The following is a 26,557-nucleotide window of genomic DNA, read 5'->3' on the forward strand; positions in this document are numbered from 1 at the left end:
TCTTCATGGAACCATCAATGCCAATAAAGAACCTTTATTTGTAAGAATTTTATATGCATTACTTTCAGTAACCCACAAACAACAGACACATCTCCACCAATGTAATGCTTTAAAGCGCCCACTGCTGTCAGAAAAATGCCACACCATCATTTTCACACAAGGAGTGAGTAAAAACCTACACTCTAAACAATGATTTAAAAAAATGTTATATATAAATAAAAGTTATACAAGTTCTATATATAAGTTCTATATAAATAAAACAAAAAATGCTTTAGTATTTCAATCTTTCTTTACATTTGCATTCATTATGTTGATTGAAGTTTCTCTGTAATTATTTACAAGCAAATTCTGAGTAAAAATGGTTTCAAAGTACATCCAACACCAATTTCTTTCTTGCTTATAAAGTAGTAGATTCTGAGGGATTTATATACAAAGAAAAATATGAAATATTTTGAAACCCACACAACCAATGACCTGATGATGGCTATGATGTAATGGTTTCTACAGTATGATCTCATGCCAAATACATGCATCACATCAGAGGTGACAGGATGGTTGACAAAATATTTTGAACAAAGTTATTTACTATTTATTGGCGACTACGTTCCCACATTGAGAATATCACATCAGCGTAAAACCTCAGTGAGCGCACACACACATAGTGATGGTGGAAGGACAGGGGGGTGGGGGCTAGCTGAGGAAGAAAGGGCAAAAAGAAAATCCCAACAGTCATCAAAAGGAAAAAAAAAACACCAGCAGTTGATTGCATTAGATAATATCTGAAGTCCTCTGCCCACCCATTCATTTTTCCAAGTGCAGCCAATAAATAGACAAGACGAGCTGGTTATAAGTCACTCGCACAACTGTGAACTGAGGATAACCATCTAGCAGGTGAAAGGACATCATGTTTGCTCTACACTGGATTTGTGCTTTGACACTGGCACTGGTCAGCTGCCTGAACGCCCAGCCTGTGAAAAGGGATGCTGATGAACTACTGGACATGCTTATTCCAGAATTAAATATAACTATTGAAAAAGTTAGATGTGTGAGTATTATTTGCTTTAAAACACCCAGCGATATTACACATCACAAGCCATTTTAAAGTCATAAACTAACTGTTTGTGCATTTGTTTATTTTTTACAGGCAGACGACATACGTTTATACTCCCCTACTCAAATCAGAGAGGTAAGTGCACTTTTTTGAGCTTTGAGTGCTTAACATCACTTTGTTTGCTTAAGAGAGATAGTAGATCACTCGCACAGGAAGGAGGTTACTATGAGAAAGCCAAACCTCAAGCCAGCAGTGTCAGCTCTCACAAGAATTCTCTCAAACACACACACACACACACTCACAGCGGCAGGTAGAAAGATGCTCTCTGCAAACAAGATGCTTTGGAACAGACCTAATCCAATCCTGTCTCTGTTTCTTTGAAGGATTGCATGTCTTCAGCTCTGAACTGCACTATTAAAGAGCTAAAAGTCCTTCAATATGAATGTGATTTTCCTAAAAACGACACTGAAGCCATAAAGAACGTCATCTTTGAACTGCAAGAGTCTAAATGGAATGTAAGTAACATTTCTCTCACCTTACCAATTTTCTATGCTTCATCTGATAAAAGTGGCAGTATAGAAGTTAATAATGAGAGTAATTAGTGTTGAAAACTCTTGAAAATGAAGGTTGGCATCAATGGTTCCATTAAGAACCTTCAACATCCATTCCACAAAACGTCCTTTATAGTGAAAAAACCTTCTTAAGATTTTTAAAATGTTCTTCATACTAAGAAAAAATGTTTGTTTGTTTGTTTATTTTTTAAAGAACTGTTCACTTAAAGATTATTTGGGGATTATTTGGTTCTTCTATGGTACTGCTGCCACAAAAAAAAAAGCCATCTTTAAAAGTTTAACATGAAAAAAAACTCCAGCTGGAACCTTTATTTTGAATATTAAGAGTTTAACATGTTTATCCTTCTCTTACTCTCTCTAGATTACACCTGGCTCAAGCCCAAACTGCAGCTGTGAGATGTACGAGCAAACAGATGTTAAGCGGTTTATAGACAACATGAAAGTTCAGGTGCAACATCTCAATGACATGGGACTGCCCGACCAGTGATCATGTGATCATGAGCACTGCAGGATGCAAGCTATTTCTGGACAATGTTCAGGAAACTAAAAAACATCAGGGTTAAATGTAACTTAATTTTTTTTTTTTATATATGATGCAATGATCATATCATACTGGTTTACGATATTAATTATTTCATGTTTATACATTGCATTGCTAGGAATGTATTTTTGATATAGTTGTGTATGTAACTTCTATGAAGACGACATGTTGCCAGTTCTCAAAGTTGTATTTTTTTTTTTAAAAAGAAAAGCACTAGAATATTTTACAAAAGCTTTGCTGCTTATTTATGTATTTATATATTTATTTGTTATTTATACGAATTCCTGCCATTTTACGACAAATAAATGTGAACAGGTTTCTTCTAAAAGTTTGAGATTTATTAATTGACACACTCGATATGTGGGCTTATAATTATGTAAATGTAATTTTAAGAGGTGATGAACTACATCTCCGCTACAGCTTTGGATGGAAATGCGGCTGCTAATTTCACCCTGACCTATATTTAAACCACGGGACAGCGAACAGCGGAATTTTGAAGTTTCACTTTTTAGGGTGTTTGATATCTTCCATTGCTAAGGTGGACATGATACTGGCTGGGAAAGTCCCTAATCACACATTTTTATGACAAATAATGGGAAACAGGCCTGGAAAATAGATCCACCCATTTTTGACTCCTACATTTAATAGGTCAGCGTGCATCACTCTTACCCACCTAAACCACACTGGGATGCTTAGCATTACAGTGAATTAGAGCTATTCGTTAAGGCACATTCCTTCACTACACATGCTAATTTAGATTGTTTAATGTCATTGCGGTCACGAACAAAAAAAAAAAAAAATTCCCTTAGAGGTCAAATTTATACCATTACTCACTCTCACCCCTGACAGCAGTAGGCATCGGTCCAGAGTAACATTAACTCTCCAATTACAATTGTGATGCAGCAAAAGGACCGTGCAATTAATTAATATACGCAAGTACGACAAGACTAATCACAATTCAGTATGTAAATCAATTTAAGAAGGGAGACAATTTAGTAAATATTACAATGATGTCATCACTGTTGGTTTTACACAAAGAAAATTCTGTCAGTGTCAATGGGAGATTTTCAAACTTTATTTCTTATAAGGTTTACATAAAATAAATGAATAAATGAATGAATGAATAAATAAACGGTCAATGTGAGAACTTTATATTTCTTATAAAGTTAACAAAAAAAAAATCAATTTACTATAAAATGTACACGAATAAAGTGAATGAATGAGTAAAACAAACAAATGAATGAGTGAACGGTCAATGGGAGATTCTCATATTTGTTATATTAAACAAATGGTCATAAATGGTTATGTTTCAAATAAAATGAATAAATGAATGAATGGTCAATAGGAGAGTTCTATATATATATATGATTGTTCTAAGATATGACTGTCTACAATCTGTAAGTCTAAGAATATCATACGTTAATCATTAACAACAAGGCATTATTCATATCCGCAGTATACAAATGGTGCAGCACATGCTAGGTATCAAAATATAATTTGTAAGGTTAGTATTGAAATCCTTAACCTGAGTATGAGCAATAGTAGTAGTGATACTTGACATGGCAAACACAAATAACATGACTGTTTTCCTTCCTGAAAGGTGTGAAGGGAAATGATTAATCTGCACTTTGCAGCATTAAGGAACTATTTTAGGTTAGATAATGCGTGGGCAACTCTATAAGGTGCCTGCGTAGGTCTTAATCACCCCATTGCAACACTGAACACTAAACCACAGGGCAAGTCGGTTCAATTATCTGCTGGTTTAATAGTTGACAAGAAATGATGATTGCTCAAGACTAACGCCCACCTTCCTCAATAGGAAATGGGATGAGTATGGGATGAGAAATGGAATGTGGGATAACAGGACAATCCGGCCCGCCAACGTAGCAAATAAGACAGGAACCGAAGAGAGAAAAAAATTGTCCCACATGCGAGAGTTTATGTGGTTGAGCCCCTTAAACCATAAACTGATAGCATACTGTCTGAGCTCCAACGCTATAGGGCCATTCCACCGAATGGGTGCCATTTGCTTCCAAAACTCTCCAAAAAACATTTCATCTTTTTTAAAGACTGAATCTAGTAATACACATGTTTAACTATTCAAAATCTGTACTGGTCCATTTCAGGTAACTTTATTAAATTTTTTACACAAATTCTAAGTGGAAGATGGATGCATTTTTCTCAGTCCTGTTACCAAAACTCTAATGTCTTTTAAAAAGCATGTTTAAAAATGTCAACAAATTCCTTCATTTCTCCCTCAGGCAGGTGTTTATTTTAAAGAAATTGTTGGTTTCATGGTCAATAAATTTTATTTTTATCATAAAAAAAAATCACTAATTATCTAAACAAGGTGTATTTTTCTAAAGTACACAAACCATTTTTTTTTTTTCATTTTAAAGGCGACTCAAACCTCAAGCTTATCAGTTTTCTATGATGCAATATATTAAACAATGGGATAAATTTTGGACCAAACTTAATTAAAAAATTTAACAAATTTTTTTAAAGAAAACACTATTTAGTAACAGGAATGAAATGGGTAACAGGAAGGAGTATCCATTATATTAGTATACAGGTTTGACTACACATGAGGTATTAATGCCTGCATTTAGTGAAAGTGTTAAACATTGACTAGTGAGCAGACCTCACTGCTAAAAAAGGCCAAACCATGTTTCTGTTTCAATCTAGTGGTCTGCAGAGGTTTTTGTTTAGGGGTAGAGGACAGGTTATTAGAGAAGACATAAATAACGAAAAAATAATAAATATTAAAGTAAAATTGATATTAACAATAATAAACTTAACAAATAATATCTTTTCAGTTTTTCTGTAGATTTTGATTTCTTATAGAGCAGCTCACACTCATACGCCATTCCATACGAGTCTAATACATAATTGCCACAGGACAGAAATTTCAAGTACATTTTCTGTCATACTTGCAGGAATGTAATATAAAATGCAGGAACCATAGGTTTTCTGTGAGAAAAAGATGCATTTTCAAATTTATCTAGATTAGTATGGATGTAGCCTACTATTTACATGAATATATTATGAGAATACTCAGCAAATTATAGTGATTCACCACAGATTTGTATTTTCAAAATAAACAAGCAACATCTAAGAAATCATTTAGGTAACAGGACAATATATTTATAATAACGCACCCAGCCACCGTTACAATATCATCAAATATACAGAAAGGAAAATAAGACCACATGCTTCTGATCATTTCATTGCCTTCAGAAGACCCAGATGTTGCAATATTATGTTGAAAAAGTGTCTTGTGGAATTTCCCCAGGTTTTTGGGGGGGGGGGGGGGGGTGTTAGGGTAACAGGACTGAGTGAAAACCTAGGGACACGACTAAAATGTGTCTTTTATCCAAAATATTATACATTTATTTTGAAATAAAAGGTATTTAAAGCACAGGCGGCATATGAAGGTACACAAAAATGTTTTCTGAAGGATTTTAAACATTATATTTAAAGTTAAAATGTAGCGTTAGACACTGGGGACATGTACAAATGCTACAGTGGGTACGGAAAGTATTCAGACCCCTTAAATGTTTCACTCTTTGTTGCAGCCATTTGCTAAAATCATTTAAGTTAATTTTTTTCCCTCATTAATGTACACACAGCACCCCATATTGACAGAAAAACACAGAATTGTTGACATTTTTGGAGATTTATTAAAAAAGAAAAACTGAAATAAATCACATGGTCCTAAGTATTCAGACCCTTTGCTCAGTATTTCGTAGAAGCACCCTTTTGATCGAATACAGCCATGAGTCTTTTTGGGAAAGATGCAACAAGTTTTTCACACCTGGATTTGGGGATCCTCTGCCATTCCTCCTTGCAGATCCTCTCCAGTTCTGTCAGGTTGGATGGTAAGCGTTGGTGGACAGCCATTTTTAGGTCTCTCCGGAGATGCTCAATTGGGTTTAAGTCAGGGCTCTGGCTGGGCCATTCAAGAACAGTCATGGAGCTGTTGTGAAGCCACTCCTTCGTTATTTTAGCTGTGTGCTTAGGGTCATTGTCTTGTTGGAAGGTAAACCTTCGGCCCAGTCTGAGGTCCTGAGCACTCTGGAGAAGGTTTTCGTCCAGGATATCCCTGTACTTGGCCGCATTCATCTTTCCCTCGATTGCAACCAGTCGTCCTGTCCCTGCAGCGGAAAAACACCCCCACACTGTTGGGACTGTATTGGACAGGTGAGGAGCAGTGCCTGGTTTTCTCCACACATACCGCTTAGAATTAAGGCCAACAGTTCTATCTTGGTCTCATCAGACCAGAGAATCTTATTTCTCACCATCTTGTGGTCCTTCAGGTGTTTTTTGTGTCTTGCACTGAGGAGAGGCTTCCGTCGGGCCACTCTGCCATAAAGCCCCGACTGGTGGAGGGCTGCAGTGATGGTTGACTTTCTACAACTTTCTCCCATCTCCCGACTGCATCTCTGGAGCTCAGCCACAGTGATCTTTGGGTTCTTCTTTACCTCTCTCACCAAGGCTCTTCTCCCCCGATAGCTCAGTTTGGCCGGACGGCCAGCTCTAAGAAGGGTTCTGGTCGTCCCAAACGTCATCCATTTAAGGATTATGGAGGCCACTGTGCTCTTAGGAACCTTAAGTGCAGCAGAATTTTTTTTGTAACCTTGGCCAGATCTGTGCCTTGCCACAATTCTGTCTCTGAGCTCTTCAGGCAGTTCCTTTGACCTCATGATTCTCATTTGCTCTGACATGCACTGTGAGCTGTAAGGTCTTCTATAGACAGGTGTGTGGCTTTCCTAATCAAGTCCAGTCAGTATAATCAAACACAGCTGGACTCAAATGAAGGAGTAGAACCATCTCAAGGATGATCCGAAGAAATGGACAGCACCTGAGTTAAATATATGAGTGTCACAGCAAAGGGTCTGAATACTTAGGACCATGTGATATTTCAGTTTTTCTTTTTAATAAATCTTCAAAAATGTCAACAATTCTGTGTTTTTCTGTCAATATGGGGTGCTGTGTGTACATTAATGAGGAAAAAAAAATGAACAAATGATTTTAGCAAATGGCTGCAATATAACAAAGAGTGAAAGATTTAAGGAGGTCTGAATACTTTCCGTACCCACTGTATATTTTCAGTGTTTTGGGTACTTTTTAATAACTTTTTTAATTATATATTTAAAATTTGCAGTTAATTTATATTCTCTCCACCCTCAATACCACGACCCCTGAGCAAGCTGCCCACTGCTCCGAGTGTGTGTTGCATGGGTTAAATGCAGAGCACAAATGGGTCACCATACTTGGCCGTATGTCTCTTCACTACCTCACAATAAAAAGATAGGTATCATACAAATCGATATAGCATGTATATCGCTATATAGCTATAGCATGTAGCATTTTTCTACATGATAGAAAAATGCTACATGCCCCTACCCTAAACTTACCCTCAAAACAACGCACAATCTGATAGGTAGCATGTTTCGATTCAAATGAAATGTCCATCAATTTGAAAGGGATAGTGTAGGCCTAAAAAAAAAGTGCATGTAAACACTGGAATCAGACTATTTTCTCAGTCGGATTCAACTATACCCTCAGTGCAGTGACAAGTCTGTTTACAAAGGCCTACAGTTCATCAGGAATGTATCTTTATTTACATCTAACAATGGGAGAGAATATTTACTACTCTTCTGCCATATATGTCATCATGAAAAAAACAGAACTTTCAAAATCCGAAATCGGATTGTATTCATTAAAAACTACTGGATATAAACCTAAAGCCGTAACCATATCTTGAAATTTCCATTGAAAACTGTGAAATTTGAGGGGGGAAATTGAGTAGTTTGCATTACTGCTGGTAGTTTAACATTTCCATTGTAAAATAGTTGTCAGATATATTAAATGTTTCGATCTACTTCCATCTAACCTCGCTTGACTTCAGTTCGTGCTGGAAATCACGCTCTTCCTTTATGAACAGTTAAAGGTATAGTTCACCCAAAAATGAAAATTCTGTCATTAATTACTCAGCCTCATGTCGTTCCAAACCCATAAGACCTTCGTTCATCTTCGGAACACAAATTAAGATATTTTTGATGAAATCCGACAGATTTCTGACCCTCCATAGACAGCATGGGAACCACCACATTTAAGGCCCAGAAAGGTAGTAAGGGCATCTTTAAAATAGTCTATGTGACATCAGTGGTTCAACCTTAATTTTATGAAGCTACAAGAATATTTTTGTGCGCAAAGAAAACAAAAATAACGACTTTATTCAACAATTCTTCTCCTTTTAAGTTGGCCTCCTTAAGCCAACTTAAAATTTTAAGGCAACCAGTTTCAGCAGATTTTTGATGTTTTTTTTGTAGGAGATTCTCAACTTTTTGTTATAGAAACTAAAAACAAGTTGAGAAAATTCAAAAATCTGCTGAAGCTGGTTGCCAAATTTTTTTATTTTTTTTTACAATGTAGTGCCAATGTGGAGAGTATCACGACGCATGCTTGTGCTTTCCTCTCACCTCTGCGTAGTGATAAGAGAAATAAAAGAAACAACACAGAAATAAACAATAAATAAAACAAAAATAACATTTGAGAGTTCCCATAATCATAGATAACAGCTTTCTAACCACAGAGTTCCATCTCTGCCAACTGTGCAACTGCTATTAGGAAGAACGGGAATGCTAACAGAGCCCTCTATGCAAGTATTATAGACTTTCTTTGGTTTCTCCCATTCTTTTTTTTTTTTTTTTTTTTAACAAATGGTCAGTGTCCTCTTCCTTACACTGTCTCTGAACCTCCCCTGGTCCATGCGCATTTTACCCTTGACCTTTGACTCCAGACCCAATTTTACATTGTTTCACTATTTTATCTAAATATTAACATTTAACTGTGCAAGATATGAACACATTGCTATGGAATTAAATAACACATAAACTGACCACAATCCAAGTTCAAGTATTGAGAGCACAGACATCCTGCATGTTAACAGCACAACTGCCATGCATTTTTAACAGTCTCTGCAGTAAGACTACACGCATGCATAAACATGCACATTGGCCCTGCAAATTTGCTCCAAAGACAGACACAAAAGCGATACCTTCTGTATAACTTCATATACAAATAGCATTAATCCAAAACAAGCCGAATGCAGAAATGCTTCATCAGAACATTTTAAACTCTGCATACTGTACAAAACACAAACCTTCTCCAATCTTCAAAATGCTGTCTTGTCATTACGATGCGCAACATAACCCAATTCACTGAAAAGATGGTCCTCGAGCGAGACCCACTAACATAAACACATATTAAAAGCGATTGGATGCAGTTACACCTTTGACAGGAAGCCCCTGAGGTTTCCTGTGTTGTAGTATGAACAGGGCACTTTTTATATCTGATGTTAACCTCCAAACGCCCAGCAACAAACACCGTGCAGTGGCCTGTTTCTCACTTGGGTTTAACAAGTGACCCACACAACAATAAAAAGCTGCACACTGCTCACATGAATTAATCTTTAATAATTCAGTGTAATTTGGGATTCTTCAGAAGGATCTGGAGAGCAGTGTTACTTTTGTATCATTGATATATTAGGCTATTATAGTTTTGGCTAATATTTTAAGTTGGATTTCATTTTTAGATGTTTGAAAAATGTATAATTAAATTTAAATATTTTTTTATATTTTAAATTTAGTAAATTTGCAGATTTTTTTTGTTAGATTTGTTTTTCTTTTTTCAGCTACACAGACTGATTTAACCGCAGTTAGTTGTACTAATTAATTCTACTGCCGTTTATGAATTACAGTATCTATCCTATTTCCTCATTATGTCATCATTACTGGACGGGCAGGATTCATAACACCAAACATAAGTGTATGTTACTGACATCAAAAATCCAAAGTATTCAGAACAAACTGGTTTCATTTTGATGGAAATGAGGAAATTTTGAACACTGAAAGTCAACAGAATACAATGAAATCTTTTATTAATCAAGAAAAACCACAGAAAAGTTGATTCCTTCATAATATGACTCCTTTAAATACGGCATTTCAGAGAGTTCAGACAGTAAAGAAATCGAATGACCAAAAGAAACTTATTTTCATTTGCCTTGGAAACAAAAGAGAACACCCCCTTTTGTTTTAATTTTACACTATGGTCTGTCTTGAACTGGTTTTATCTTATATCTTTGCACTTGTGTAAAGAAACTTCAAATCCAGTAGGTTTCCCCAGTCCACAAACACATGTACATCTGTTGTCTGTAAGTGCCTCATTTTTTGCCATCGAGAAACAACACAACTGAACAAAACAAACATGCAAACCAAAAAGTAATTTAGCATGCAATTTCAACATAAAACTAAACATGCCATCTGTAGGTGGTCCTCACATGGAGAAATGGTCACTGATCGGCGGTTTCTCCACCCACTGGCCATAGCCCTTCCTTTCCAGGTAAGACTTCAGCACACTCTTTGCCTCCTGGTACGGCTTTGCCATCATCTTGACGTTCAATAAAAAATGAGATGGTCATTATTAAACGTCCAATACAAATCTAGCAGAAATTAAGATACAAATGACTAGATTTTGACATGTTCTTCAGTAATAGTGAACCATTGTTTCCATGGTGTTCTAGGGTCTAATATTGTTATAAAGACATTTTGAGTTGGCTAGAGCGATGTCAGCTTTACCACAACCTAGAAATGCATGACTGATCAAAATAAAACTGAAACTGTGTTATGGCTTAGTGCGATTATCAAACCCGCAAAGACTACAATTTAATTAAATACACGTGTTTCTGAGAAGTGCGGCAAGTAATTAATAAAAAGTTGTTCAAATGTTGCAATTATTAATGCACATTGTGATTGCCTATTTTTCTTAAAATTTTCTTAAACATTGTTGAGTTAATAGAAAAGCTAGTATATATGCACCAAAAAAAAGCATCCGTATCACTTGTCATATACATAGGAATATTTTCACATCAATTTCTGCTTTTATTAATCCCAATCTGTTTCTCGCTTTTGACAGAGGATAAAATCCGTATTAAGGATCAAATCTAATCGTTCAGAATTTTTATAAATTAGGTCCCTGGAGCTTTAAAGAATAAAAATAAGAATACATTCTTCCTGAATGTATTTAAGGCAGAATGCATTACCTTGGCCTCCCTGTAGGTGACAGCGGTGAGCAGCTCCTCTCTCTGGGTCTCTTTAGCTACTAAATTAAACCTACTCAACATCGCTGCCTTGCAAAGTCGGCTAGCCAAGGCTGGACTGCTCTTAAATGGAGAACTGAAACAAACACAAAAATTACGTTAAAGACATGCCAAGCTTATTAGTGCAACATGACTATGACATGCGAAAAATGGCGCCGATGATGGCAGCTACTGTGCTTTGCTCTTCAGTGTTTGTACTGTTTTTGTTTGTTTTTCCTGTTTTTTGTTTTTCAAATACGATCAGACTCTGTTTTAATCATTCTCGGGGACTTTAATAAAGCAAATCTCTCCCGCGAACTAGGGATGGCTCGATACCATAATTTTGGCTTCGGTACGATACCAGAATGTAGTACCTCGGTATCGATACTAAATCGATACCATAGGTGACAAATAACCAGCCTCAAAAGATAAGTGAATTTAAAAAAATATATTATTAATAATAATAATAAAAACAGATTCATATGTTAATACCTTTGTATCAAACTGTAACAAAAAACCTAAAGGGAACATAGGTTACATTTTGATGTTGGAGAAAAAAAAAATAGGCTAACTGAAGTAATAAGATGAAAATATATTCAAATCTTATCTTTTCAGTGCAAACACAGTGCAAACTAAATGTCTCCTAAAAAAACCTACTGGAAACATAGGTTTCATTTTGAAGAAGTTTGAAGAAAAAAAATAGCACTGAAGTTGCGCAATTGATGCAACAAATGTTGCTTTATTGTAAAGTGTTATTCTAACAGTCAAAGTAATATTCAAAATCATGTTATTATTTCTCTCTCTCAGATTGTTTTCAGATTTCAGACTCAACCAAAAGTATTAAATATAAATCTCACTCTCTCACTTGCTTCATATTAGCGATCAGCAGCGCGTCAGAAACATTCCCTTCATATCATTGATGCTAAAATTAATATAGCAAAACTCTTGCTCAATTCATATCCAATTAAAATTTGATTGTATGAAATGCAAGTGCATGTATTACGTGACCAAAACTTCATTGATTCTAGCGTGTCTCACATGCACATTTGCGCTTACTGTATTACATCTGAATGTGCGTTGATCAGATGTAAATAAAAGGTCAAATCAATTATGAATGATGCGCTCACCTGTCGATCTCTTAATTCTTTGAAAAGATCAGGATGAGCAAGCGACAAATGCTTAAAAAGATTTGATGTGTTCCTGTGGCAACATGATTTAGGCCTATAGCAACGCTTGCATACAGGTGCAGTAAGGTCAGTTCCTTCACCTTTGTCATCTGTTTTTTATCCAAAGTAATGCCATATTTCACTTCTACTGTTCTCTTTATTTATTAATTTTGGGTGTGCTGAGTTTCATCTGTTTGATCCATCGCGTTGTTCTGTTGTCACATTTTTTCTGTTTTGCATTTTGCAACTGCAGCGTATGAAATACCGAATTGAGCAAAATTATGATATCGTACCGTTTTAAATATAATATATACCGGTGTTTTTCCAGTATCGGTATACCGCGCATCCCTACCGCGAACTGCCAAAATACAGACAGCACATCACATGTCCCACCAGAGACAGTAATATATTGGATCACTGTTACACAACAATAAAGACATTTACATTTATGCATTTAGCAGACGCTTTTATCCAAAGTGACTTACATTGCATTCAAGTTACAGTTTTTACATTTTAATCAGCCCTTGCTTTCCCTGGGAATCGAACCCATGACCATGCTCTACTATTTGAGCTAAAGGATGCATATCACTCGGTTCCACGAGCAGCTTTAGGACTCTCTGATCACTGTTTGGTTCATCTTATTCCGTCCTACAGGCAGAAACTTAAGTCTGCAAAGCCTGTATTAAGATCTGTTAAAAGATGGACTAATGAAACAGAGCGGGATCTACAAGCCTGTTTCGACCTCACTGATTGGACTGTTTTTGAAGCTGCTGATGATCTGCACGAGCTCACAGAGACTGTAACATCTTATATCAGTTTCTGCGAGGATATGTGCATTCCTAACAGGACTCATCTATTCTACAACAATGACAAACCATGGTTCACTGCCAAACTCAGACAGCTCCGTCAGGCCAAAGAACATGCTTACAGAAAGGGGGATAAAGTCTTGAACAAACAGGCCAAATACACACTGGAAAAGGAGATCAGAGCGGCAAAGAGGAATTATTCTGACAAGCTCAGGAAAAAATTATCTTCCAGTGATCCTGCTTCAGTGTGGAAAGGTATGACGGATATCACCAGTTACAAAACACCATCCCCCAGCACTCTGGAGAATCAACACCTTGCAGACGACTTGAACGAGTTCTTTTGTCGTTTTGAACGCTCAAAATTGTGGAGATGATAGTGGACTTCAGGAGAACCCCCTGCACTCCCCCCACTCACCAACAGCACTGTGACTGCAGTGGAGTAATTCAGATTCCTGGGCACCACCATCTCTTAGGACCTGAAGTGGGACACTCACATTGAGTCCATTGTGAAAAAGGCCCAGCAGAGGTTGTAATCTGCCACAGGAGCTGCTGAAACAGTTCTACTCTGCCATCATTGAATCCATCCTCTGCACTTCAATAACTGTCTGGTTCAGCTCAGCTACCAAATCTGACCTCAGAAGACTACGGAGCTAGTCGGACTGGTCGACGCTACAGAGCTCTGTGCACCAGAACGACCAGACAGAGAAACAGTTTCTTCCCTCAGCCAATCATCTCATGAACACTCAACAATAAACGTGGAACACACAACTCTAATACACTATCCATTCACCACTCACATATTTTATTTTTATTTCTCATTTCTAATTTGCACATACTTGACCTGTACATACATAGTTGTCTATATTATATATTGTGTTTTTGCTGCTTTGTACATTGCCTATTTGTATATTATTCTTTTATTATCTGTGTTCTGTCCTGTTACTGTCTTTCTGTTGCACTGTGGAGCTTCTGTCACTATAACAAATTCCTTGTATGTGTAAACATACTTGGCCAATAAAGCTCATTCTCATTCTGATTCTGACTATCCATCTTAGTTTTAATGTAAGATCCTGTGGCTTTTTGTAACATGAATGGGCAAGGCTTCCAGTGTCATTCACTTTCAGTTATTTTACCTGTAAAAAATCAGCTTGTTATTCTGCTTGATATTGTAACTGGTTTTTGTTATCATAATATTGTTAAGAATTAGTTCACCTAAAAATAAAAATTTCTGAAATTGTACTCACCCTCAGTCCATCCAAGTAGCAGTTTGTTTGTTTCTTTACCGAAACAGATTTGGAAAAACTTGAGCATGTGATCAATTGCTCTGCAGTGAATGGGTGCCGTCAGAATGAGAGTCCAAACAGCTGATAAAAACATCACAATCCATATATTATCCACATACCTCGACACAACAATCTATCAATTAATGTTGTGAAGAGAAAAGCATCATGTTTGTAAGAAACATATCACATCAAGATAACACATCAAGACATTTTTAACTTCAAAGCACCACTTCCAGCTAAAATACGAGTCATCTAACGAAAACATTGTTTTCTTCATTGAGCGAGTCATCTTGTCTGAATCAGAAGAGAAATATGCACAGATCAAACATCACTTTTTGTAATGGTTTAAAATGAAAGCACATTAATGATGGATTTGTTTCTTAAAAACATGTAGCTCTTCACTTCACAAGATGTTAATTGATGGACTGGAGTCGTGTGGATTATTGTGATGTTTTTTATCAGCTGTTTGGACTCTCATTCTGGCGGCACCCATTCACTGCAGAGGATCCATTGATGAGCAAGTGATGTAATGCTAAATTTCCCCAAATCTGTTCCAATGAAGAAACAAACTACATTTTCAATAACCTGAAGAGGAGTACATTTTCAGCAAATTTCCACTTTTGCGTAAACTACTCCTTTAATGTATTAATCACAATCATATTTGTTTGCAGCGCAAATACTCTTAACTTCCCGTCACTGCACTTTATTATTGTTTTAGGTATTTACCTACAGAGGCTAATTAATCAGAAGTCTTATTAACAGAAAATAGCTTACTTCCGAGTTGCAAGTCAATAGACGAATAACACTCACTCTTCAGTAGACTTCCCATCTAGTGCATTGACTACCTCCACCAAAAGGTCTCCATGGCTCCAATTAAGGCTGAGTGATTTCTGGGAAGGGTGCGCATCCGGAGGCAAAGCTGAGGACACCAGGCTGATGTGCGGCCGGTAGACGCAGTAGTACAAGGGAAGCGCTGAGGTGATGCCATCCACACGCTGGTTCACTGCCATCTCCATCCCGCGAGTATCGCTGCAGCTCCTGTTGCCTAAGCAAAACAAGTACAAAATGCATTAACAGCAACTAGACCGATCATTATTGGGCTTTACCCCAACTTACCAATGAAGATGCTGCTCACGTAAACCGGCTCAATGAAGTGGCTCAGTAGCGCCCCCTGGAAGCCCAACACCTGCCACTGCATGATCTTATCAGTGGCCGACATACTGACCACATGTGAGCCTATCTGCTCATACGAGCTGGAGAACTTGGAGAAAACCTTCCCTTCCACCACCGCATGAAGGCCGATCTGATTATTCACCTCCCACGCAGATATGGACAGAGGATTGAGGCGGCTAGAAAACACAGATGAAAACTGATATTTATATAATTTGATGTAAGTATCTGCTATACCGTTATAAAGATCTCATTGATTTACATTACAATCAGAATTTTATCTTGATGTATCAGATATGATGCTAAATTTGATGTAAATAACCTGTTTGTGAGTGTACATACAGTTGAGATGGTATCTGGGCTGCTCCTTTGGGCAGTTGGCTCAGGTACAGGTGTAGAGTGAAGTGATTTTTGAGGCTGAGGAGTTTTGTGGTCTGGTCCTGCTGAAAGACTGACTTTTCCTCCAGAGCGCTATTCTTACTGAAGAACAGCAACAGGTTTCTGTACAGAAACCTACAGCACATTCAAAACACATTTAAATTCCACTCAATAATAATTGTGACTCTGGACCACAAAACCAGTCTTAAGTCGCTGGGGTATATTTGTAGCAATAGCCAAAAATAATGGGTTAAATGGGTTTGGGTTAAAATAATCATTTTTTTTATGCCAAAAATCATTAGGATATTAAGTAAAGATCATGTTTCATGAAGATATTTTGTAAATTTCCTACTGTAAATATATTAAAACTTAATTTTTGATTAGTAATATGCATTGCTAAGGACTTCATTTGGACAACTTTAAAGGCAATTTTCTCAGTATTTTGATTTTTCTTTGCACCCTCAGATTCCAGATTTTCAAATAGTTGACATTTTTGACTGGTTTTGTCATCCAGGGTCACAATTGTGAATAATATTGTGATATATTATTACAATTTAAAATAACGGTTTTCTATGTGAATATATATTAAAATGTAATTTATTCCTGTGATCAAAGCTGTATTTTCAGCATTATTACTCCAGTCTTCAGTGTCACATGATCCTTCAGAAATCATTCTAATATGATGATTTGCTGCTGCATTGATGCTACATGATACATTTTTTGATCCTTTGATTAACAAAGTTCAAATGAACTGCATTTATTTGAAATGGAAATTTTTTGCAACAACATAAAAGTCCTTAATGTCAGCTGTAATCATTTTACTGCATCCTTGCTGAATAAAAGTGTTAATTTCTTTCAAAAAATGCATTTGAGATGTGTATGTTGGTCCTTCACCAGCCGGTGCAACACATCTACTTTCAAGAAATGCTTTTTCCAGACACCGATTCATTTCATTTCAAGAATCTAAGAAAAAAGCCTTTAGGGCAAAGGGTTTCAGATCATAAGAAACTCAAATTCTGTCAAGTGTGTCCAAACCTTTGATGTCAGTGTTAACAGAGAGCAAACCACAGTGGCAAATGACTTTTTAAAGAGTCAGATCTTCTCTGAACATCAACACACATGCATGAAAATGATGACTGTTTGCAACTGAAAATACAACTTACCTCATTAATGATCTCCGCGCAGTTACTACTGCATGCGAGTCATGCAGGATTCTTCCTGTGGGTGCCGGACTAGCTTTGGTGTTAGAACTGCCTGTGCCAAGAGCAACAACCTCACATCCAGCAGCTGCAGACGAAACACATGACACTATAGATTAGGTCAAAATGAGTGAACACTAGCCAATGAACTTACAAGAACAGCAACTCAAAATGATACAGTACATAAAGTCCATCTGCAAGTGGTGCATGGAAATTTGGTGTTGTGAGTTATAAACCAAAGTTTAATAATTAGTTAAGGGTTACCAAGAGATTTCAAATACTCACATCCGTATAAAGTCATGCATTTTCTTAGTAACAAGAAAATATTACAAATGCCAAAAGTCCACTCTAAAATAAGTATTGTGAATGATGTCACGTAAATGACAATGCTTGACAAAAAGTCAAATATTGTGATTATTTTATCTATCACTAATGCTTCATTTTCTGTTTCTCACAGTATTGTAAAATAATCTTATAATTCAAAATAACAGTTTCCTATTTAAATATCTATTTTAAAATTGTATTTATTTCCTGTAGCGGTGGCATTCTTTTGGTAAGAGTTAAGCAACACTAGAATCTACTTTAAACTTAAAATATATATATTTTTGCAAAGGCCTAACATGTGACTGTTATCTTCAACACCAAAGCTTCATTTATTTGATAAAAAAAAAAAAAAAACAGTAAAGAAATACTGTGAAATATTATCTTCTATTTCTGTGATGGTAATGCTGATTTTCAGCATAAAGTCCTGTTTTTTTTTGTTTGTTTTTTTATAAAAGTGCCCAAAAGAGCCCAGTTTAAAACTGAAAAATGCTGGAAAACGTTATGCTAAGGCCTAACATGTTTTATCTTCATCTGACCACTTTCAAACAAACACAAGACATTTAGGGGAACCTAACCTCCACTTGGGAATGTCTCCCAATTCCCTTCCTTTTACTGTAAATGTTTCATAAAACAAGTTTTCCAACCAGGCTAAGACCTCTCATTACCTTCCATGGCCATTTAGTTTGTCTAAAATTACACAGCTGTACGCATAACTAAACATCCTGTGGATGTTACCTATATCACTAAGAATCCTCCAACTTACAACATTTCCTGTTTATCTGTTTAGCTTCAGAATTGCATCAAGCTGAAGAAAAAGTATGGAAGGCTCAAAAGAAACCACATAATTACTTCCTGTTGCGGCATATTTCTATATTTGGTGTAACATTATTTAACATCTCACTGTCTATTCTAAGAGTTTCACTGTGGAAATTCCAGACTATTGTCATAACTAAGTGCCCCCATAATATTATAAATACAAGAAACAGGTGACATTTGTTTATTACATTGCATATGAACAATAGAGGTCTCTATTACAGTCAAAAGTTCCCATAATGCTCTGAAGGAAGTACTGGTACTATTTCTTTGAGTGGAAAGTGGTCGAGTGTGAACGAGAAAGGATCATTCTTCACACACACTTGCTCTGCTCATGCTGCCGTCTATCCCAATGACCCAGGATTGTTTAGATATTTGTACAAGACAAAATACTGAGAAAGATATAGATATATATATATATATACACACACAGTGCCCTCCATAAGTATGCATGGGACAGAATTGCTTTATTTGCTGTGCAGTCAAGACATCTGCTAATATGTTTAAAACATGAATATGAGACAAAACTACAGAATGTCACATTTTATTATTAGCCGTTTCAACACGTTTTACCAAATACAAAGGACGGCACTTTTAGAGCTCATCCCACTATTTGATGTGAGCATAAGTATTGGGACAGTTGAACTAAAGGCAGTCAGAGCAGTGAGTCTGCGACCTATACACTCTTAAAAATAAAGGTGCTTCACGATGCCATAGAATAACCTTTTTGTCTAAATGGTTCCATAAAGAACCTTTAACATCTGAAGAACCTTTCTGTTTCACAAAAGGTTCTTTGTGGCGAAAGAAGGTTCTTCAGATTATAAAAAGCTAAGAAAAAGATGGTTCTTTAAAGAACCTTTGACTGAATGGTTCTTTGTAGAAACAAAAATGGTTATATGGCATCGCTGTGAAGAAACTCTTGGTCTCATCCTTTGAAATGCATTTCCCAGCAGCCAATTCCAATTGTTGCTTGTTTTGGGGAGTTTCTGCCTTTACTCTCCTCTCCAGCTGGTGAAATTCATGTTCAATCGGATATAAATCTGGATATTGACTTGGGCAATCTAAGACTTTCCATTTCTTTGCCCTGATAAACTCCTCGACTGAACTGGCAGGGTGTTTTGGGTCATTGTCCTGATCTGATATGAAGCACTTTCTGATGAGTCTGCACTCGCATTTTCTTGAATATTGGTAGGCAAGATGGTTTTGTTCCCTTCAAATTCATTCTGCTACTGTCATCATATATTAAGTGATCAGTAAAGTTGAGAGGGCCTGTTCCAGAGGCAGCCATGCATGCCCATGCCATGACATCACCTCCACCATTCTTTACAGATGAGGCTGTATGCTTGGGATCATTTGCAGTTCCCTTTTTTTCTCCACATTTTTGCTTTCCCATCACTCAGATTCATAAAGGTTCATCATTGTCTCATCGTTCCAGAAACACAGTTCCAAAACTCTTCTGGTTCACCTTTGTGCTTTTTTGCAAACTCTAATCTTGCCTTTCTATTTTTGGTGCTGGTCAGAGGTTTGCATCTTGCTGTGTAGCATCTGTAATTCTGTGTCAAAGTCTCCTGAGGACAGTAGATTGTCAGAGCATCACCCCAGCTTTCTGGAAGTTGTTGGTGATTTTACAGACACGTCTTTTAGGATTCATTTTCAAAGCTTTTATGATTTGTCTGTCATCAACTACTGTTGTTTTCTCAGCCGATCAGGCCATTGTTGGCTGCTGGTGGTTTCCAAACTCTTGATTTCTCCATGCCCTTTGTTTTTGCTAGAGCTCTAATTGACTTCCTCTTTTCTTTTAGCATCCAAATTGCTTGCTTTTCTCTCAAAGTCAGCTCCCTCATCTTCATCCTGGTTTGTGTGTGTTGTCATTAAATGCAAGACTTGAGAAAGAATGCAGAAGCAATGGATATAACTGACACGACACATTTCCTGCTTTTAATATCTGAAGAATTAATGCAACAGGACACAGCTAATTACCAAGGATTAGGATAACAGTCCCAACGCACAATATTTTGCATCTTAAGTGTTTGATGTTCCCATTGTTGTAGAGAGGAATCTCATGAAAAATAAAGGTTATAACAACATGTCTGTGTCACATTTTCCCTCAAAGTAAGGATAAGTAAGGACAATTACTTCTACGGTTGCGACATGGTTTAAGACAATTAATCAAATTTACATAAACGTAACAATGCATGCTTTGCTTATGATTTCTCAAAGGTGATTCTTATCACTGTATTAATATTTTTTTAATTCACTATAAATCAGCATAAATTAAAGGTAGAAGAACAAATAATACTACCATGTTGAATAAATAATTTTTTAAAAAGTAAATTTTTGCATTATATAGCAATAAGAATTTCTTAGTTGTTGTGAAAAAGGCCAAAATGCAAGAAGCATAATAGGTTAATAGGCTTTAATAGGCTAGGCTTTTGGAGTAAATATGAGCTTAAATATGTCTTGACCTATTTTTTTGAGGTTCACCCGAAAGCTCTGACGATGCAGATTCTGTGCAGGATAGATTATTAGATGACAAAGAACTCCTTAAATGTCACATGACTTATGAATACTAATACCACAGTGAAAAACTGTGGTCTGACATCCTGTACGTCTGACTTACGAGACAACATCACAAATGCAGTCACTGTTCCGCCACAGCCAGAGAATTCTGGGTAACTGTCCATTAGCTTGGTGAACACCTCCCTCACCACGTTGGGTACCTGATCCTTAATGGGATTCTTTCGTTCTGCGTTAAACCAACCAGAATTAAATTGTTAGTCACGTTCGCAAATATTTCCAAATCCAACATTATTAGTTGCTCTGACGTCAAGAGTTTATTATGGCTAAAACATTTGCGCTTTGAATATTGTTGTTCTTAATTGGGCTATAAAACACATCCAGACTTGAAAAACTAATTTACCAATTACAGCTCTTCCAGAATGGACTTCTGGGATTGTTGAGTCCTTCTCTCTTACTGGAAGAGCAGGAGGTCCCGCTGAAAACAACAAAAGCACATACAAAAGAAAAGTGAATGTGAGTAAGACTTGGAGCTTTGTGGTCGCAAGCAATGCATGGGCAGTTGATAAGATATTCTCAACAGTTTTACTGTATTATCTGCAATTTACAGGATGGTATTGATGCAGTAGATGATTCCATTGGCACAAGTCCAATCAAGATCAAACGGTGCAGGACTTATGCACTCAAATGTTTTGCACTCAAAGTTTAGCAATTAAGGTTTTGTTCAAATCAACAAGTAAAATATAAAATACGAGTAATAAAATGTTTGCTGGCTTTATGCAAGTGCAATAGAAAAAGACTGAAAAGATGAAAATAAATAAAATTGCAGCACCACTCCAATGTGTGAATGTGTTAAATGTGCATTAAAACCAAATGCTGCACCCCCACCTCAAACAGGAAAAAGCTTTACCACGGTTTCAGTGAGTGACTGGGTCTGTTTTGATGGGGAGGGAGAACAGCGAGGATGTTCTCTTTCATCTGGGGAAACTTTCACATTGAATTTCGAAGTTTGCATATTTACACTAAAAATGGAACGGCTGACTAACTCCTTGCATTGATTCTATGGAAAGATGGGTCACACGATATCTTCCTATTTTTTCTTGCAAGAAGGTTTACAAAATAGACCATTAATGAATAAACAATATAGTAGCAATCTAGGGTTAAACCACATAGCTGAAGTCAGGTGTTTCACCTTTTGTTTTATGCAAAACAAAATAAATATCGAATCAGTGGCAATAGATAATGGTCAAAATTATGTTCAAAATAAATTTGATATATAAACAAATATAGATTTTTATATATATATAAGATTTAAATATTACGATACATCATTTTAAAAATGATTTTGAAAGAAGCCTCTTATGCTCATCAAGGCTGCATTTATTTGATCAAAAAACAGTAAAAACAGTAATATCGTGAAATATTATTACAATTTAAAATAATTGTTTACTATTACAATATATCTTAATGTCATTTGTTGCTGTGATCAAATCTGCAATTTTCAGCATCATTATTCCAGTCTTCAGTGTCACATGATCCTTCAGAAATCATTCTAATATGCAGATTTGCTGCTCGAGAAACATTTCTGATCATCAATGTTGAAAACAGTTGTACTGCTTCATGATTTTGAGGAAACAGTGACACTTTTTTTTTGTTCAGGATTAACTGATGAATGGAAAGTTCATCAATTAAAGCAGCATTTATTTTAAATGTAAATCTGATAACCATGTAAAATGAATTTAACATAGGCTTGTTGAATAAACTATTAATTAATTTCTTTATTTTTTTACTGACTCCAAAGTAGTATTTATAAGTGACTAAATATAAACGTTAAGTATAAATGTGCATTTCTGAATTTGGCAGAAGCTTTTATCTGAGTTGCACCGTGCTCAAATTGAATCAGTTCAATCAGAATAATATAAATTTCTGTTTTCTAGCTGGTAGTAAGAGGCCTAAAATCATCATTTGATCATTACCAGAAACATCTGAAGGAATCCCATCATTTTCTAGACTTGCAATGAGCTCTTCAAGGGCCAGTTCAGCTGCTTTGGCCCTGGCTTCTTTCTTTGTGACGCCCATTCCCGTCTTATACTGGACTCCATCAATCACAGCACAGAACGCAAAGTAAAACCCCGTTATTCCTGCTGCTCAGACACAAAGGAAACAAATGTTGAATGCACGAATGAACTGGACAATGCACTACATAAAATCAGGAAGGGTATCTCTTACCGGTGGTACCAGTCTCTTTCATATCCAGTTTAAACTGCAGAACCTGAGAGAGCTGGTACAACGCCGACACTGGGTGCATATCTCCTCGCTTATATCTGTCAATATGTTCATGGGGAAGGGTTTTCGGTTTGGAGTCTGCAAAGGAGACAATTCCTCTTGGTGACCAAAACCCTTCACTCTTACAGAAATACAAAACGTCATGCAAGTAAAATAGGATGCAAATATAATTTCATGATGACTTTAAAACACAAAAAGTCATTTGTCAAAAAAAAAAAGCAACGGTCAGTCTGTCGAGAAAAACAAAAGGTAGTCTAAAACAAAATAAAGCCTTAACGCTTAACTGATTTTGGTGGAGGAACTCGATGGTTGTCCAGGAAGACATTTGTTGTTGTTGTCGTTGAAGTCTGAGAAAGGTGGATGGGATGAGATGTTTGTCCAGTGGTTGTGGGCCATGCTGGACCCTCTCGAGGATGAACCCCTCATCATCGTCTTCATCAAACAACTGTTAGAGATTAGAGACAGAAATACATCATAATAAAGTTAGAATTAGAAAGAAAAATAAACATATACAGACAGTGTTTACAGGAAAATTCACATCACAAATGACGTAAATGATATAATATCAAGCAGGTCTGTAATAACTGATGGTTTTGAGAATGTAATGATGCTGCTGTTTTACATGAAAGAAGAGCGCGTGACTCTACAGGTCTATCGAAGATTAAACTGCATGTGTTAATTCCGAAACTCGCATCAAACTCGTTTAAACTGAACTCATATAAACACAGTAATGGCATGTGACCGATTAGCACGAAATAAGTCAAATAGAGCCGATTAAGACGCTAGTCAAGCTGCTAGCACGCTTAATATAGCGGAATTATACAACGAAAACTAATTTGTATTGATTCTCATCAGTCACTGAAACACTACATTTTAAATTTTTATCTTCAAACGAACGCAAACACATGCTAATTCATATGCACACACACGCCCATGCGCTTACCCTGAACGATTCACTCACACACAACTGAATCGCGCGCGCGCGCGAAAGATGATAGATAGATAGATAGATAGATTAGATAGATGATAGATAGATAGATAGATAGATAGATAGATAGATAGATAGATAGATAGATAGATAGATAGATAGATAGATAGATAGATAGATAGATAGATAGATAGATAGATAGATAGATAGATAGATGGGCTATGTGTTTTAAAGTCAAGATTCAATTTAATTTGCATGCCTTTTTACTTGAGAAATGTTATGCAGTAAGTGAAAGGTTAAGGAACTGGTGACCTGAAATTTCACCTGGTACAATGAAAACTAATTTTAGAAGTCATATCAGTTAGAAAAATAGACATCTCTTTCACATGTTAGTTACTACTGGAAACTGCTGGAAGAGGTTTCTTATACACAATAATTTTCTTGTAAAAGCTCAACCACAAAATTCTTTTTTTCCATTAGTGACAGCCCAGTAAGAGGACCTGTGATTAAAAGTGAAAGTGATGGACTGTGAAGGTCTCCAGGAAGTAACCTTAAAACGGGTTGAGCGTTTAGGGACAACAAAGGGGTTTTTAAACAGTTACTCATGAAAACAGTTTTCCAGAGATATGTATGACTCAACACTGTGTGTGTGTGCAACAGGAAAGCCATAGGCCTGTTTTTCATGCTCTAAAAATAGAAGACCTTTATTAACCACAAAAAATGTAATGTTGACATCAAACGAAGAGGATACAAACTTTGCATGAGCCACATACTTAGATCGTGAACTACTTCAGAGGGGATTACAGTGTAATCAGTAGCCAAAACAAACCCAGAATTTCAACCTTTCACATTTTTTTTTATTTAAATTTTTTTATTAGGCCACATCTGTTGTATTTATTCAGACATTCCTCCAGTCAGTGGTGACTAAAAAAGCTCAAATCTAAATTTATGCTGATTCTTCTTTATTAATTTGTGTCATAGTTTTGATGACTTAATCTAGGTACCTAATAAAAAAAAAAACGTATTGTCTATTTTATTCTGTGTTTTTTATTATTATTATTTATTCATATGCTTCAATTTATGATTTAAAAAAAAAAATACATTACTGCCACTGTCAGAAATGGCCAAGCAACAGATGCAGAAGGCCTCACTTTAGCCCATTGTAGAGGTAATTTTCAGTGTTTATTTGAATGCATAAATGAGCAGTGGATCCCTGTACTATTTAATTTTTATCAGCTCAGTGGAAACATCTGTGGTGTTTTTGACGGTGGAGTCCTATGGTGAGCAAAAGAGCAAGACATCCTACCTCAAAGCCTACACACTAATATTGATGTCTGGAAACACCTCTATCAGAACATGACGTCACCGATATCGTTTCCCAAACCTCTGTTTCCATGCAGGCAGAATCCTGAATCTGGTCTCAGGGTTTTTTATCCTTAATAATTTAGCTAATTTGCACATGCAATAATGGCCAAAGGGTGTTTTGCAAGACCACGCCGAGTCTAGATGCTCAGGGATTGGTGTGCAATGGCATACATACAGAGTGCAGTGTAGGTGTTGGTTTGACACACTGTGGTTCATGGCTGACTCAGTGGTACAATAAACACAAGCAGCTCTGTTGGATGGGTTGCAGGTATTATCTTTAATCTAAATTTTTATGCATTATGTAGGAGTATGTATTCCACTAAGTCAGCAGTCATATATGATGAGACGTTTCAGACATTTCAGCTTTAATGGCCAACAGCACAACCAGCGGAAGTCAAACCAACAAGACGTTTTCTTGAAATCTAAGCAGAACCACCAGCAATGAAAAACTGAAAGATATATTTCATGATGATCTGTTCTAGACATAGATCTAGAAATCTTAAAAACCGCTTGCCATAGTCATGTTTAAATACCATATTTCAATTCAGCAACATAATCTGATATCAACTGCCCCATATTGTTCATTTTTCTCAAATAGCCTTAAAAAGCTTAGGCTATATATCAGGCTTATATTTTCATGGGAACCAGAGCTTCTAACAACTGCTGCAGTGACGCCATGACTTTACCAATTGGCTCTTTAATTTAGAAGGCCGGACTTATTCCTTCATATTGTGCGTATTACTTTCCGACATTTTAGTAACATGAATGCATCCTCTTGCTTTATCTGAAGGCTTTGATTAAGTCTAGCTAAAGTGACAGTTGTGCTTTTATGATAAACATCTAAGTCAAAATGTGAACTGCTTTTTATTGCCCTCTTATGGTGCAAATTGGTAAAACAGGAGGTATGCCAACTATTCTTACTGTATATATGAGCATTTTAAGGAGAACTGTTTAAATGATATCGAGAGAATATAATGGATTTTATGCAATTAACGCAATAATAAGTAAGTTCATGG

The 26,557-nt window shown here is 36.4% G+C and overlaps 2 protein-coding genes across 5 annotated transcripts in view; one reads left to right on the forward strand and one right to left on the reverse strand.

Annotated features, from left to right (window-relative positions):
- Window positions 1-853: 853 nt before the first annotated feature.
- On the forward strand, window positions 854-2,488 carry il2 (interleukin 2). The gene is made up of 4 exons (XM_079438502.1): window positions 854-1,045; window positions 1,145-1,186; window positions 1,435-1,566; window positions 1,985-2,488. The coding sequence occupies exons 1-4, from the start codon at window positions 905-907 to the stop codon at window positions 2,108-2,110; spliced, it is 441 nt and encodes a 146-aa protein (XP_079294628.1). The 5' UTR covers window positions 854-904; the 3' UTR covers window positions 2,111-2,488.
- A 6,798-nt stretch (window positions 2,489-9,286) lies between these two features.
- The window catches only part of LOC306883406 (adenosine deaminase domain-containing protein 1-like), a 42,674-nt gene continuing 25,403 nt past the window's right edge, over window positions 9,287-26,557 (reverse strand). For 2 of the 4 annotated variants that reach the window (XM_079438638.1, XM_079438639.1), the window contains exons 4-14: window positions 23,533-23,693; window positions 23,192-23,326; window positions 22,939-23,106; window positions 21,366-21,440; window positions 21,066-21,191; window positions 17,273-17,396; window positions 16,074-16,244; window positions 15,678-15,910; window positions 15,372-15,606; window positions 11,271-11,403; window positions 9,287-10,618 (exon numbers count right to left, since the gene is read on the reverse strand). In XM_079438638.1, coding sequence (XP_079294764.1) covers window positions 10,505-10,618; window positions 11,271-11,403; window positions 15,372-15,606; window positions 15,678-15,910; window positions 16,074-16,244; window positions 17,273-17,396; window positions 21,066-21,191; window positions 21,366-21,440; window positions 22,939-23,106; window positions 23,192-23,326; window positions 23,533-23,686 — 1,668 coding nt within the window. In that variant the 5' untranslated portion in view covers window positions 23,687-23,693 and the 3' untranslated portion in view covers window positions 9,287-10,504. The other 2 variants (XM_079438637.1, XM_079438636.1) reach the window with 2 other exon arrangements.

The sequence above is a fragment of the Barbus barbus genome (assembly GCF_936440315.1).
Source record: "Barbus barbus genome assembly, chromosome: 17".
NCBI lineage: Eukaryota > Metazoa > Chordata > Actinopteri > Cypriniformes > Cyprinidae > Barbus > Barbus barbus.

Coding starts and splice junctions, on each gene's coding strand:
- il2 (XM_079438502.1), top strand. CDS start 905: ATGTTTGCTCTACACTGGATTTGTGCTTTGACACTGGCACTGGTCAGC. Junction 1,187..1,434: donor CCCCTACTCAAATCAGAGAG/GTAAGTGCACTT, acceptor GTTTCTTTGAAG/GATTGCATGTCTTCAGCTCT. Junction 1,567..1,984: donor TGCAAGAGTCTAAATGGAAT/GTAAGTAACATT, acceptor TACTCTCTCTAG/ATTACACCTGGCTCAAGCCC.